Raw genomic sequence first — 14,575 nt, forward strand, 5'->3', positions numbered from 1 at the left:
CGTGGATTGTGACAGGAAGATTAAATCATTAGGCCCAGTACATGCTCCGCTTAGACTGCTCCCCAGCTGCAGGAAATTGCTAAAAGAAGTAGTTCACAATACCAAATATTGCTAACATGCAACTGACAGCGAGCATCCAGAGCAGAAGCATTTGAGCTGTCAAAGTCTCCAGGCACAAATAGCTGTTGTCTTCATTTGCACTTCTCATAGAATTCAAATCCTTGTTACATGTAAAAAGAAAAAGAAAAAAGAATCACTCTTCCCCACCCCTTCAAAAAGTAATTAATGCAAATCGAAGTTTCCAGAGGGATAGCCATTTTTGTTGCTGCAAAATTAACCAAGAGTATTGTGGGGACTTAAAAGCTACAGGTGCCATCTGGCAATGTAGTACTCAGAGCAGTCATATGGAATCTGCATACACATTTTAAAAAGCTGTGAAAATGCTTTTTTAAAAAATGTTTTGAAAAATAAATTGAATTTTGCATAGCTCAGTGTCCCCATCTAGTGTCACACTTGTATATTGCACTTTACAACACATTTAAAATGTTTTATTTGCAGAGTAAACCCACTGAAATCCATGCACTTAAGTTAGCGGGTGGTGCTGTGGGTAAAACCTCAGCGCCTAGGACTTGCCGATCGCATGGTCGGCGGTTCGAATCCCCGCTGCGGGGTGTGCTCCCGTCGTTCGGTCCCAGCGCCTGCCAACCTAGCAGTTCGAAAGCACCCCCGGGTGCAAGTAGATAAATAGGGCCCGCTTACCAGTGGGAAGGTAAAGGGCGTTCCGTGTGCTGCGCTGGCTCGCCAGATGCAGCTTGTCACGCTGGCCACGTGACCCGGAAGTGTCTGCGGACAGCGCTGGCTCCCGGACTATAGAGTGAGAACCCTAGAGTCTGGCAAGACTGGCCCGTACGGGCAGGGGTACTTTTACCTTTAAGTTAGCCAAGTTATATCTATTGATCTTAATGGGTCTACTGTGACCACCAGATACCATCCTAACACATTTTATTATGGCATGGAGTTTCATGGACTTGAGCCCACATCATCAGATGCAAATGTAGTTCATTTTCTGCCAAGAGTCAGACAACAACTGTGCATTTCACATATTGTGGGCTATCCAACTAGCCCTTCTGTGTTAACCATATGATTGCATCTTGGAAAGAAGAGCCTTAAAATTATGTGTGGCTGTGCAGACTAAGACTGCAATTCTGTCAACATTCACTTCACAGTGAATCCCAATGAATTCTTACTTTGGAGTAAGCATGAATAGGATGGTATAGCATAGGTGCGGTCCTGAACTTGCTTCCGAAAGACTAAGTCCCACTGCATTAAATGAGCCTCACTTCTGAATTAACCCCTAAACGTACTATGCATCTCATAGAGGGGAGTAAGAAAAAGATCGCCTCCAACTAGTCATGTAAAGCACGTGGCTTCCCCAAAGAATACTGGGAATTTGAGTTTGTTAAGGGTACTGGGAATTGCTGCTCTGTGAAGGATAAACTACAATTCCCAGAATTCTTTGGGAGAAATCAAGTGTTAATCAAACTCAAACTTGCGCCCGTCTCCTTTGCATAAGACGACGCCCCTACCAATCCTTCTCCACTCCCAACACGGGCGCACCCGCAAATACCGAAGAATGAGCGCCATCCCTAAAGTCTTCCCAATCCAACGAATTTTCATAGAGATAGGAAAAAATAACGATGTAACATGTTGCCAGATTTCTGGTTTCTATGGACTCCGCACCCCTTGCGCAAACCTACAGAAACCTATAGAGAAATTCTGGATTTTACCGCAGCTGTCATTGGGCGGCAAAAGAAATTTCAAAAGATAGCAGCAAAGATAGGAGTCGTGCTCTTTGTAATTCGGGACTTGTTTCTTATTGTGACAAACGAATGCAGTTAGTTTCTGAACATTTATTAATGCAAAGTCTCTGCAGGCAAGCTTCTGTATGCTACTGGAGGAATTTAGGGAGATCGATTTTGGCTGCAATTTGGGGGTGTTTGGCGTGAATCTTTCTCTTTTCTTTTCCTCCCCCCCTCCCCAAAAAAAATAATCCAAGCAAGTCTCAGGCTGAACTCCAAAGTGCAACCCTGCAGAGCTGTCATAAAGCGCTGGTCTCAACCGCACACTTTCCAACTTCGGGAAATGATGATTGGCATTTGGAATTTGCATTGGCAGGGCTACTTTACAAATGCTCGATTAGTCCCGAGTCAGGAGGAGGCGCATGAAGTCCCTTTGCCGCTAACTCTTAGTTTTCGGTGGGCACGACCCAGCTGCTCAATCACAGCGACCGTATCCCAGATTTCTCCGTTCCTTTCCATTAATCCGTTTCGCCAATGTAAATCCGGAATGTTGTCATCCTGAAAAAGAGAGGGCACCTCTCTATTTTTCTTATGTCTGCGGCCCCGCGGGTCTGGGAAGCTCTCTGGTTCCATCTGCGCAGGTACCAATCCGCTCTCTCCGCTTGAACTAGAGAGGAACTAGAGAGTCGGAGGAGCCAATCGCCGCGCCTCCGTTGGGAATACTAATGACGGGATTAGCATAGCCCGGACCACGTGAGCCACGCGCCAATGGTGTCGCGCAGGCGTTTGCCAAGATGGCGGTGACGCGGTACCGGCGCTTCTTGAAGCTCTGCGAGGAGTGGCCCGTGGAGGAGACCAAGCGCGGGCGGGACTTGGGGACTTTCCTTCGGCAGAGGGTGGCGCAGGCCTTCCGCGAGGGAGAGAACACGCAGGTGGGGCGGGGGCGACCCCCGGAGGGGGAGGGGGAAGGTGGGCGCCCTGGGCAGCTGGTGGTCCCCGCATTATTTAATCCACATTTATGTGGCGTGTTTAGGGTGGCCACCCTTGTTCTGGCAAAATACAGGGCGGTTTGATCTGGTGCTGAAGTGACTTCAAAGCAATACAATCTATTTCAGACGAACAGGATGGCCCCTCTGGAACTTTTCACACGTGCATACATACACGTGAATTTGTAAACCTGTCTGTGCTTAAGCACATGACCATTCGCACGCCCTTTCCAACACGTGCATTTGGAGAGGATCCGTAACTTGGGGGAGATAGAGCTCAAATACAGGACAAATATAGGGCGTAACATTCTGCATGAAATATGGGACAGTCCTGTATTAAACAGGAGGGGTGGCAACCCGTGTGTGTTTGTGCCTCTGTGTGATCCTTTCAGGGCCGGATTTAGGTTTGATGAGGCCCTAAACTGCTGAAGGTAATGGGGCCCTTTATATGTCCAGCTGCCCTTTGTCAACTACAAATTGTCACTGTTTTTTTGTGTTGAATATATGCTATATGGTAATTTATGGACCTAATAGGTAACTAAAGCCATTTGCACATAACAAAATATGTATTTTATCAAAGTAATTGTTGAACTGAAATACAATTAACAGTTATTAAGCTCTCACTGTGTGTAGGTTTTCTTTTATTTATTTTTTATCTTATATTTTGGAAATGTACATCCAGTTTTTTTTCTTTAACTTTTTTTGGGGGGGGGCCAAGAGGGTGGGGCCCTAAGCTATAGCTTGTTTAGCTTATACATAAATCTGGCACTGGATGTTTGCGTAGCGTAATGGTGAAGAGACGGCACAGGCTTCTGGGTGCTTATTCCCAAATATAGTCGTACCTTGGAAGCCAAACAGAATCTGTTCCAGAAGTCCGTTCGACTTCCAAAACGTTCAGAAACCAAATTGCGGCTTCTGATTGGCTGTAGGAAGCTCCTGCAGCCAATCGGAAGCTGCAGAAGCCATGTTGGACGTTCCGGCTTCCAAAGAACATTCGCAAACTGGAACACTTCCAGGTTTGCAGCGTTTGGGAGCCAAAATGTACAAATCCCAAGGCGATCAGCTTCTAAGGTACAACTGTATTTCTGTGTCTTCAGTGAGGCTTACTCCCCAGGTAAGCGTGCACAGGATTTTAACCTGAATCAAGCAGGCCCTAAGGTGAGTCATGCCAAATACATTTTAGCACCTGAGGCGAACCATTAAGATGATGCCCCTACTTTCCAGGCCAGGGAAGAAGGGGGCGTGAAGATCTACATCAAGGACAACAGGAGAAGAAAGCTCTTCATCGGTATAGGCTACCCTGTGGATCCTGCTCCCTGAGGTGGTTGCCTCATGCTAGAGGCCGGCCCTGCTAGAGTAGCCAGATTTGAACACAGTGTGGGGTCCCTGCAACTTTAATAGTTGTTCAGAAGAGGGGTGCTTTTGGCAGGTGTCCCTGCCATGCAAGCAATTTTTAAGGTGCAGAAAACCTGCCTTTTATATCTATGGGCCTCGTCCAAGACATTCTGCTGCCTGAGGTGAATCCTTCCCTGCCCAAGTCAAGAGGTGGAGTACGCCAAGGCCAATCATGTTGTTATTTGGGCAGCTGAGGCAGAAAATCCTACAAGCATCTCTCCCCTGTTCTGGCAGTAAAATACAATAATAAATGCATCACAGTTTGGTACCCTTTCATGACTCTCAAAATCAGCTGCCTCTTCTGCTGCCTAATATTAGAGCCGGCACTGTGCATCTGACCACTCTGCTCTCAGGTTTCCAGGAGAATTAATGAACTCCATTTTAGAGCTCAAGTCACTATCTAAATGCTTTTAATATTTATGTATATATCTTATTTGAGACCTCCTCCTTTTGTTTAATGGGACTTGGTGTCAAGGGGCAGAACAATCTGTACCCCACTTGCAATGGGCAGAGAAGGCTAAGCTAAATGGGCAGGAGTGCCATTGATGGGATATCCAGTAACAGTGCGGAAGATCCCCAAATGGGGTATTCCTGGGCTTGAGCCGATCTCACTGCTGCTGTGCAACAGCATGAGGCCCAGTCCAATTGTATGTTGCAATTGTACTGCCCCCTCTACCTCAAGTCACTGTTTGCACCAGGGCTCCGAATGCAGTATTAGCCATGCAAGCAGCAGGAGTGAGGGTTGAGTTACAACTTTAACATGCAGGTTGCTTCACTGTGTGGGTTTTTGACACTTCAGAATGAAGATTCCATTGGAAATGGGGTGACAAGTTAGAAAGTTCTTCAGTTTTTTCCTGTGTAAGGTGGGATTGATCTCCACCGCAGCATGTGGCAAGGAAGAATATAAATGTAATTATGATATCAGTTGCATGAAATTCTCTGATAAACTGCTCCTGGCAGGAGTAAATGACTGAAGTGCTGTATAAAAATACTTAGATAAATTCACTTCTCCCCAAGCCACTTACCATGACTGCTGTGTAATGTCCATAGCCTCTGTTTTTCTCTGGATTATAGCACAGTTTTTGAAAAGACCCATCCCTAGCGCTAAAGAAACAATCACAGGAACACACTTCTTGTTCCAGGTGGCTTAAGAGGTTAAGGCTGTGGCTTTAATAGCATAGAGACTTTTGGCAAGTACATTTCGACATGCAGTGGTGAAAAGAGCTGCACATGTTGAAATTCCCTCTTTTGACTGACTTCAGTAAAATATACTCTTATGTGTATTATCATCACAGTGCTCTACAAATGGGTGTCATATTAATTCTTACATGAAAGTTCCTTTTCAGAAATTTAGTATATGATGTGAACCTTGGTGCAGTGGGGAACTTGAAGTTAGGGCCAGATGAAATGAATAGTAGGTATCTGGATCTGACTTAAAGAGTTCCCTAGTTTCTCATTAAAGTCTTTTGTCTCTGATTTCCAGGCAGAGCTAGGTTTTCTGCTGGCTCTGATGCTTTCAAAAATTATTCTTTTTCATTTTTGAAGTACCTAAAAGTATCCAAAGGCTATACACAGAGTAAAGCAAAGACACTCTGAGCCCACAAGCTTACAGTGTAAAAGACACAACACAAAAACAAAAAAGGGGGAAGGAAGGGAAGAGAAAAATAAGGAAACTCAGGGACCAGTTCTTAAATTTAGTTTTTATAACCATCAGTTTCATTGGAAACAGTTCAGTGGAGGAACATGCCAAAGGGCAGCTGGTCTCTTAGCTGAAATGATAGCCCTCTTTCTGTGCTGCAGTCAAGTGCCAAAAATTGTTAGGTTCCCTTGCCCTCCAGGTTGATGCCGGTTTAAAACGTTCATTTCGTTTGCAGGATGTATCAGCTTTTGCTGGATTATTTCCAGGTTACTTAACTGATAGAGACCATTTCTATGGCCTTGAGCTTTTCTTGATTTCAAGTCATGATTTGTTCAGCACTGAAAATGTTTTGGAGTCAGTTCTTAATGCCTGGGACATCAGTGTATGTATGCATTGTGGTAGTACATCACCACATAATGGTCTCCATGGAAGAAGAATGCATACTTTGCAAAAATTAATGAAATAAATCTATGGCAGACACTCATTTTTAAGAGAGTCACTATCTTCTGAGCATCCTCAGAGCAGGGCTGTTCTGTTACTTTTGTCTGCTCCATCCATTTCAGAACGTGCTTTTCCTTTCTTTTTGTGCTCAGAGCAGCTGATTCCTACCTTAATTTTCCAAAACTGTCATCGGTTTTGAAAAATTTAAATTGATGCTTGCAGCGCTGATATCAATTTGTATGTATAAAATACTTTATATAGTAAAGAGATTATTATTTTTTTCCAAATAGCAGGAGGGATGCATAAAGAGCAGAGTCAGAGATATAAAGGTACTTTGTAAGTCTAATGTCTGTTTTATCCATGTGTAATGAGATGTGCTGGGGCATTTTTTCTTTTTTGAAAAGCTATTTCTGCTTTCCACATGATAGCTGCAACACTATCAGGGTTTTTCAGTGTGAATACAAAAATATGTAAAACTCAGTATTATACAAGCGGCCTGCCCCATTTTTCTGATTTGAACACCGGCCAATATCTTGGGCTGTGGAAGAAAAGACACGTCATATTATTCTGACTTGCATAATTCATGCAGCCGATTATTGCTTTCCAAGATGCCGTTTGGTCATTACATGACTACATATCATTCTTGTAGTTTATGTCACATTCCCCCCCCCCATCTCTCATTAAAAACATATGTTTATGCATCATTTTTTCTATCTGAGAAGACCAACTATAATAAAACTTAGAAATGAATATGATAGTTAGATGACACACCTTCCACATGACCTTGAAGTGTGCTTTGTCCTCTTATCTAGTGCATCTGGGCCACAGTTATTGACAGTATCTTAGATTAAATGCATTTTTCCCCCTCTGTGAAGAGGTTTGCTCATGTTTGTTGATCTGTTTGGCATACTTTGGAGCTGTTTATTCTGCGAACACTTCTTTGCAGCACATCAGTGTAACGCAGTGTGAAGAAATCCTGTTTATTTGAATTAAGTTGTAATGGGTGTTGTGTAATGTGTTCTGACATATGTATCGTACTGTGCATTGTAATGTATTCGATGTAGGAAGTTTTCTGTCTGGTCTGGTGAAAACTAGTTTTAACTGTTGAATGGGGCCTTAACTGACAGCCGAGAGAGAATCCTTAGTATTCGGGAGGGAGGGAGAGTATGCATATTTTGTTTGCTGGGTGCAAGCTTGGAATTTTCAGTTAGACAGTGGGATTGGATGGAGCTGGACTTGAGTGGCCAGAATAAATGTGTGCAATATTGTTAGTTAATTGAAAATTGGAGTGGGCTGGAGACTTGGAGTTAAGGGTGGTCAGTGACAGCAGAGGAAGGGGGTCAGGGGAGGACAGAATGCCTTGTTGGCTGATAACGTGCTGTGGGTAGCTGAATCACTTGGCTTAGGCTGAGGAGGAAAAGGGAGAACCTGAACGTTGGTCTCTGGTGACTGGCAGGAGAGGGCAGATTTCCAGGGCAATGCAGCAAAACAAATCTCTTCAATAGGTCAGTAAAGGGTTGGATGAAGAGGCTTCCAACAGAGTCCTCAGTTATAGTGTTAATTGGGGTGGGGAGAATACAAAAGCAATTTGGCTAAAGGGCTTTAATCATAAACTCTAGAGTTGGAAGGGACCATGAGGGTCATCTAGTCCAACCCCCTGCAATGCAAGAATCTCTTTTGCCCATTGTGGGGCTTGAACCCACAACCCTGAGATTAAGAGTCTCTTACTCTACTGACTGAGCTATCCAATTTACTGTTCCTTTAAAGCTGTCTTAGCTGGATGTAAGCTATTGGTATTTAAAGTGACAGTAAGAAGTTTAAAAAGTATAATCTAAAGATAAACTCCTATTTTTGAAGTAACCAGAAAAACTTTTGCACTTAATAATCGTATAATAAATTAATGTAATTATATCTGTTAATTATCTGTATCTGACTGGCTTTGTACCATGACTGTACCCCAGATTTATGGAATATTGGTAAGCTAAGGGTTCAAAGGAAATAAGTGAGACTGAATGGTGGCAGGGCCTGGGTTTAGAATTTGCCATTGACATGGAATTTGGGTTTTGTCATTTTTTAGTAAGTAAGAAAATGCCCCCTTCCCTCAACAGACAGCTTCATCTGTTCATAGTATACTCAGGACTTTTGGGTTAATATGTGAAAGAGCTGGAGCTTAGATAGGTTTTTGCTCAGGGATGGGCTTCTGATTGTATCTTAATTCAGTGACTCTTTTGGAATGGATATGAAGAACAAAACTAGTTTGCATTTTAAAATGTAATGTAACTGGTAATACAACACTGGTAATATAAAATTTCTGTTCAATGGAAGTGTTGTTTGCACTCTAGGAATAATTTCACTGTACTTTTGTACTCTTGCAGATTTCTGATCCAGTGACCTGTGATGAAATGTTTGAGAGTTTAGCCAAAATCCATACCAATTACTATAAAAACAAGGTAAGTCCTATCACTGTGACCAGGTACCCAGTGTTAGAATCTGACAGCTGCCTCTGGGATATGTTTTGTAATCCTGATACTAAGACCCTTCTGATTTATCTTTAGCAGGGGAAGCCAACACGGCACCTTCTAGATGTTGTTTGGCTCCAGCTCCCATCAGCCCTAGCCAGCATGTCCAATAAAATCATAGCATTGTAAAGTTGGAAGGGACCACAAGGGTCATCTAGTCCAACCCCCTGATAATTATTCCATTATCAGGGTTAATGGGAGTTGAAGTCCAATAATATCCAGAGGGCACCATATTATCTACCACAGTGTCTTTGCTTTTTCTTGAGCAAGCCAGTTCACCTTTTACTGTGTAAATTGGAGTGGCAAGCCTGTGGCTCTCCTAGTGTTAAGACTACAATTGCCCCAATCCAACGCTACTGGCTATGCTTGATGGGAGTTGTAGTCATGCATTTGGAGGACCACGTTAGCCATCCCTGCTATTTCAGAAATGCGTGTATGTGTGTGTGTGTATATATATATATCAGCAGTGAGCATGTTCGTGCTATAGCATTTAGCAAATTTACTTCAGCATACAATTTTGATGCCATATGAGAAGAAACATTAAGAGAACATTGTTCTCAGGGGAAGCAGGAGGCTGCTATATTTATATATATTTTTCTGTTTGTTTGCATAGTATCCACGTTTGAAAGATACAAGCTTTACTGGGGTGACAGTTGAAGAATGCAAGCTAGTCCTTGCAACAGGTATTTGGGCAAACTATACTTTATCCATTTACTGTTCTGTATCTGGTTGGCTAAAATGATTCAGCTGCCCTTTACATCCCCCCTGCTTTGCGCACAGGAGTTTCCTCCCTCCCTCCTTCCCATAAATATCCTTCCCATGAGCAAAACATTATGCAAAAGCTGTTTGTAATGCACCAGTTGTATTCAGTCTTTAATGTTAGTGCTAAGAGTAACACGTTGAGGACTCTGGCACACCATAATAAATGGATTTTGTGTCCCAAGAAGTTGAGCTTAGTCTAGGATATAGATGCAAGTGGGACCTGCAATTTCTCGTTCCCTAACAGCTGTTCAAGGTGCCAGCCATTCCTTCTCTTGCAAGCTGCATGGAGTGCTGCCTCTTGATTTTTTTACAATAATAATTTGTACTACTGAATACTTCAGGGTCCACCTGACCATGCTAATACTGCTCTCTTGTTTCTCATCAGCCCTGTTTTGCCTCCAATCCTTTCAGTAAAGAATTGGGTTTTTCAGTGTTTAATTGCCCTGCATTTGAGACACACAAGTCTGAAGAAGGGAGTGTGTGTTCCCAGAGCTAATGAGCCTCAAATTAAGACTCCCGGTCACTCCCACAATAGACATCAGTAATCAACTGATTTTGTTGCTTTCCATTCTTCCTGCATTTGTGGTTTCTGCTTGGGAACAAGGAATAAGATAAAGAACAGTCTAAATTAACCTGTGTAGAAGATGCTTTCTCTGCTTGGTTTCACTTTTTACAGTTCAAGAGTTTTCTATTATACTATGATTTATCTAAGCTAGCTGTATTGAGACAAACAGCCTTTATAGAAACAGTAAATTTAAACATTCCTGAAGTGTCCTGAAGCTAAATAGCAGTCTTATGTTCTGGCTGCAGTGCATAGAAAATGCTAGTCTTTGCTGGCTCCACATGTACTGTTCTGACTAAGGAGAGCAGGTCTGCTCCGGGCAGCGAAACATAAACTTATTGAGATGGAAACGAATGGTTGTTTCACGCCTTATGGTTTTTAGAGTGTACTTTAAATGGAGTGGTTGGACATGATTAATGCGAGTGTTCAGGCATGTGAACTGCACAGGCACATGCGTCAGGGAACTAGGACTGGCTGTGGCTTTCTGTCACATGTATACATGATGGCAAACATGCATATATCACCATGTTACTGTTTAAGCAGCCTCTGAAAGAAAATTGCTTTTATAATGAAAGCCCTATTATTATTTTTTGTCTTTTCTGACTTCCTCTTAATGCAGCTAGCTTGAAGCAGATGGAAGAAGCAAAGAAAGGAAAGTGGACAAAGTTACGTGAGAAATTTTCTGCCAAGAATCCTGAAGAAGATTCCAAATGATAACTTTGTGACACTAGCCAATTTTTCTAAAGCTCTATATTTTGCCTCCTTGAAACAGAGGTTTGTTTGTTTCATTTGCTTACCTAGGATGATGTCAGACTTTTTAAAGCAAAGAGATCTGGTTTTGACATCTCATCTCAGAACCATTTCTATCTCAGGGAACAATGCTTCAGTATTGGGTGAAGCTATTTCTGGAATGGGACAAGCAAGCCCTTCTTGATTACATTGGTTTTTAGGAAGATGTTAGAAAGCCTTTAAATATATTGACATGGTTGCCACTCTTTGGGATGTCTAGGTGTTTGCATGTTCTTTAGGGAAAGGTGACATCACTGAATTGTATTTCATGGCTTTTTAGAATTCAGAATATTCCCAAACAAATACAGGCACTATATCATATAGATGTGTGGTCTTGTGTGTTTTACTGGAATGCCACCACTTATTCAAGGAAGGCACAACTGCCATATGTTGGTGCAAAATGGTTGCAGTAGAGCACTCATTTTCAAGCTATTTGTTTTGTAGAATACCAGTTTTTGCTGTAAAAAAAATGGGCAACGGTAGACAAGTTTCTAAAAACAAATGGTTCACCATGATCTGCCCCTGCAGTACAAGCAGCATCTGTTCTCATCTAGCATGAGAAAACAGTTAGGGCCAGTAGATCTTCCAGCATTCTGTGCAAACATGGAATTCACCCTAGAGTGAGCCTAGGAACATCCTGGAATCTTGTGGCAAGATTAGTCGGGCTAGTCAGAGCATTTCATGAAAACCTACCGAAAAGGATATGTCTGAAATATTTGCTTAAATAGCTTCCGTATCAAGCAGAATCCAACTAATGCAACAGATCTTTAAAAAAATCTGCTCAGTCGTATTTATGTCCGACAAGTTTGTAGCTTTACCAACAAGCATATCAAGAGGTGATTCCTTCCCCCTTCCATTTTATTGTATTTGGTTCTGTTTGTGTTAACTTAAGGAAGTTACCACATTAAAACTTAAAACAATATTTGTAAAATATTCCAGAGCAAGACAAATTGCAAAGCTGCACTCTTGATTAATGAAATCTTTCCCCCGCCCCCCCGCCCCTTCAACCTGCACTGTAATATGTACCCTGGAGGAACACCCTGCTTGGGTCAGAAAGGAATGGAAAAGCATATGGAGGCTGGAACAAGGAACTGTCATCAACTCTCCCTAATCATCTCCCTCTAGTGGCCACTCTCACAGTTAGACAAACCTGTACCTAATGTACTTTGTTTTATTTACAGTTGAGTTTGAGTTGTAGCCTGGCTGTTGAAGTTGAACTTGCAATGCTTCTAAATGGTTGGGGAAACGCTCTGGGGCAGTGTATGTTGGTTAGGGAAATTCTAAAACAAGTCTTTCGCAGTGTGGTGCCTTCCAGTTCACACCAGCCCCAGCCAGCATAGCAGGGCTGATAGAGGTGTAGTTAATTTACATCTCAGGACTTTTATAATGTACTCTTTTTTTTCTCTCCATCCTTCTCCCCAAACTTGTTTTCTTACACTAACTAATGACCCTTCAATGTCCATTCTGATAATAATTGAAATATTACTGCTACCTTGCATTAGCCAACTGAAATAATCCAGTTCTACCACCTTTTAACCTTCCCAGAAGCAGGCTAACGCCTAAGTGTGTACTGTCTTCTAACATATTGTGTGGGCAAGAGGGGGGAAGAGATTGCTCTTTCACAGTGCAGCACAAACATGCAATCTTCCGCTAACGCTGATAAAAGTCTCTCCATGGAACAAAATGCCATTGCATTTCTCAACAATGGAATCTGCCGCTCGTCTTCAGTCGAAGTGTTAAGCTAATAGTAGATTTTCTTAGTTTCTTCTTGGGTTAGATAGGATTCTAGAGATGAAGAAAAATGCCAGTGACTCCAGGAAAACTGAGATGACAAGCTTGTAAAGAGAGATCCATGTATGTTGAATTTCATGGACTCTGTTAAAATAAGTTAAAATATAGCAACTACTACTTGCTAGTAACAGTGTCAATCCTATTTGCACCTGGCTGCGAAGCCATCAAAATGTAGTGCATGGAGACAGATAACCCATGTTATAGCAACAGAGCTATCATAAGGAGCAGCAAAGCTCCCAAATGTATGGTAAACTATGAATCCGCACAAAGCGACAAATCATACTAGTTGTCAGCTTCAGGTCTCTCTCTTGAATAAAATGCAATCAGCCCTGCTGGAGATGAACAGAAGGTGGTGCCGGAATGCCAAAATATGAATCATCATGACATGAATCGGCTTTCTTTGATGGATGAGATCTGTGCTGGCAACCTAGTACCAAATATCCTCCTCAGGAAGTGCATATGTAAAGTAGAGTTTCAGCTTGGTGAAGTTGATTCTGCTGTCTCAGTGGTTCAGACTGTTCTGGACATCCACAAAGCCCATCCGCTGCCTTCGCTTCCTTTGCTCTGTCATCTGGAATATAAAAACGGGGGATTTAAAAGATGGTTTTCATTTCTTCAGTTGAATTCACAACACCATTCTTTTATCAAATTTACAAGTGTTCTCTGCCACAAACACCTGCATGTTGAAGCTTGTGAGGTCTTTCGTTGGGTGTACTCAGCTAACTGGCATTACTCGTGTAGAAATGTGCCCACACTTCCCTGACCTACATGTTGTAGAGCAGGGAGGGGGGTAACCTTCAGCCACAGGCCAGGGATGCCAACTTGAATAAAATATGGGGGAAGGGCAAGTATGCCCTACCCCGATTAATTACAAGACGCTGCAGGCACACACTATTTGAATGGCATTGCCTATGCTTAAAAATTTCAGGGGGGATTAAGCTGCCCATTCATCAGCTGATGCACAGAGAATTCAATCCATAGTGGCTCTCTCCCCCGTTGCCTGTGGGCCAACTATGACAGATGGGTGGTCCTGTTGGGTGGGGGAGATGAAGATGTGGCCCATAAAGGTTCTCCACCCCCATTGTAGAAAGAGATCAGTTAAGGCAGATGTTATCTTTGGGACAATGCATCCTCTACTGTTAATCTTTTTGGGGCAACCTGCTATTAGCTTTCACCAAATAAGAGTTCTTTGCAGAACAGCATTTGAAAAGACTAACTGTGGCAATAGCTACGAGTTGGATTGTGTGCTTGGAATATACGAGAGGAATAGTTTGAATCTCAGGGCTGGCAAAGGCTAGCTGTTTGCCACATTGTTAATTGTAATCCTAACATTTTACTTATTTATTTTGACAGTTATTAACCATGCCCTCTGGACAGCCTGCACAAAATTCAAAGCAATAAGATACCTTTGCATTTCTATGAATGTTGCCAGGGCTGCTCTGTGCTTCATCTAAAAGCAATTGCATTCAGACAACAGGATTTCCCCCCCAGAGAGCATTATTTAGTTGAAGGGTTAGCAAACGTGGTCTAATTCTATGACATCCCAAAGTTCCAAAAAGGCGCTACTTCTCTTAGTTTATTCCCTTAGTCCCTCCCCAAAGCACCCCGTTCTTAAAGTTTCTCATACCTGCTCCTTCAGCTCATTCAGCTGTGATGTGAGATGGGATACCAATTTCATGGTGGAATTCAGTTTATCCTGTAGACACCGGATCTCGTTCTGCTCCCCTTCACCTTCGTTGCTGACAAGTGACATGGCTCGCATCCGAGGGAACCAGTCCAGGTTCTTGTTCTGGAACAGTCATTGCAGGAAACAAGTGTTTTAAGGGAAGGAATAACTAATCAGAACAAAAGTAGCCTGGCGCCGCAAAACAGGTAGGGCAGAACCTAAGAGA

At 42.6% G+C, this 14,575-nt stretch overlaps 2 protein-coding genes across 2 annotated transcripts in view; one reads left to right on the plus strand and one right to left on the minus strand.

Annotated features, from left to right (window-relative positions):
- Positions 1 to 2,534: 2,534 nt before the first annotated feature.
- Positions 2,535 to 11,215, plus strand: UQCC2 (ubiquinol-cytochrome c reductase complex assembly factor 2). The gene is made up of 4 exons (XM_081866757.1): positions 2,535 to 2,731; positions 8,636 to 8,710; positions 9,393 to 9,462; positions 10,723 to 11,215. The coding sequence occupies exons 1-4, from the start codon at positions 2,594 to 2,596 to the stop codon at positions 10,815 to 10,817; spliced, it is 378 nt and encodes a 125-aa protein (XP_081722883.1). The 5' UTR covers positions 2,535 to 2,593; the 3' UTR covers positions 10,818 to 11,215.
- A 517-nt stretch (positions 11,216 to 11,732) lies between these two features.
- ITPR3 (inositol 1,4,5-trisphosphate receptor type 3) overlaps positions 11,733 to 14,575 on the minus strand; it is a 100,871-nt gene continuing 98,028 nt past the window's right edge. Inside the window, exons 57-58 of the mRNA XM_081866758.1 lie at positions 14,311 to 14,472; positions 11,733 to 13,254 (exon numbers count right to left, since the gene is read on the minus strand). Of these exons, the coding sequence (XP_081722884.1) occupies positions 13,186 to 13,254; positions 14,311 to 14,472 (231 nt within the window). The 3' untranslated portion in view covers positions 11,733 to 13,185. The remainder of the gene's footprint in view (positions 13,255 to 14,310; positions 14,473 to 14,575) is intronic.

The sequence above is a fragment of the Podarcis erhardii genome, assembly GCF_964252035.2.
Source record: "Podarcis erhardii genome assembly, chromosome: 6".
NCBI lineage: Eukaryota > Metazoa > Chordata > Lepidosauria > Squamata > Lacertidae > Podarcis > Podarcis erhardii.

What these genes read in the sequence shown, in the direction of transcription:
- UQCC2 (XM_081866757.1), top strand. Translation starts at nt 2,594, where the DNA reads ATGGCGGTGACGCGGTACCGGCGCTTCTTGAAGCTCTGCGAGGAGTGG. An exon ending in CCAATTACTATAAAAACAAG is followed by an intron (nt 8,711 to 9,392) that starts GTAAGTCCTATC and finishes TTGTTTGCATAG; the next exon opens with TATCCACGTTTGAAAGATAC. An exon ending in CAAGCTAGTCCTTGCAACAG is followed by an intron (nt 9,463 to 10,722) that starts GTATTTGGGCAA and finishes CTCTTAATGCAG; the next exon opens with CTAGCTTGAAGCAGATGGAA.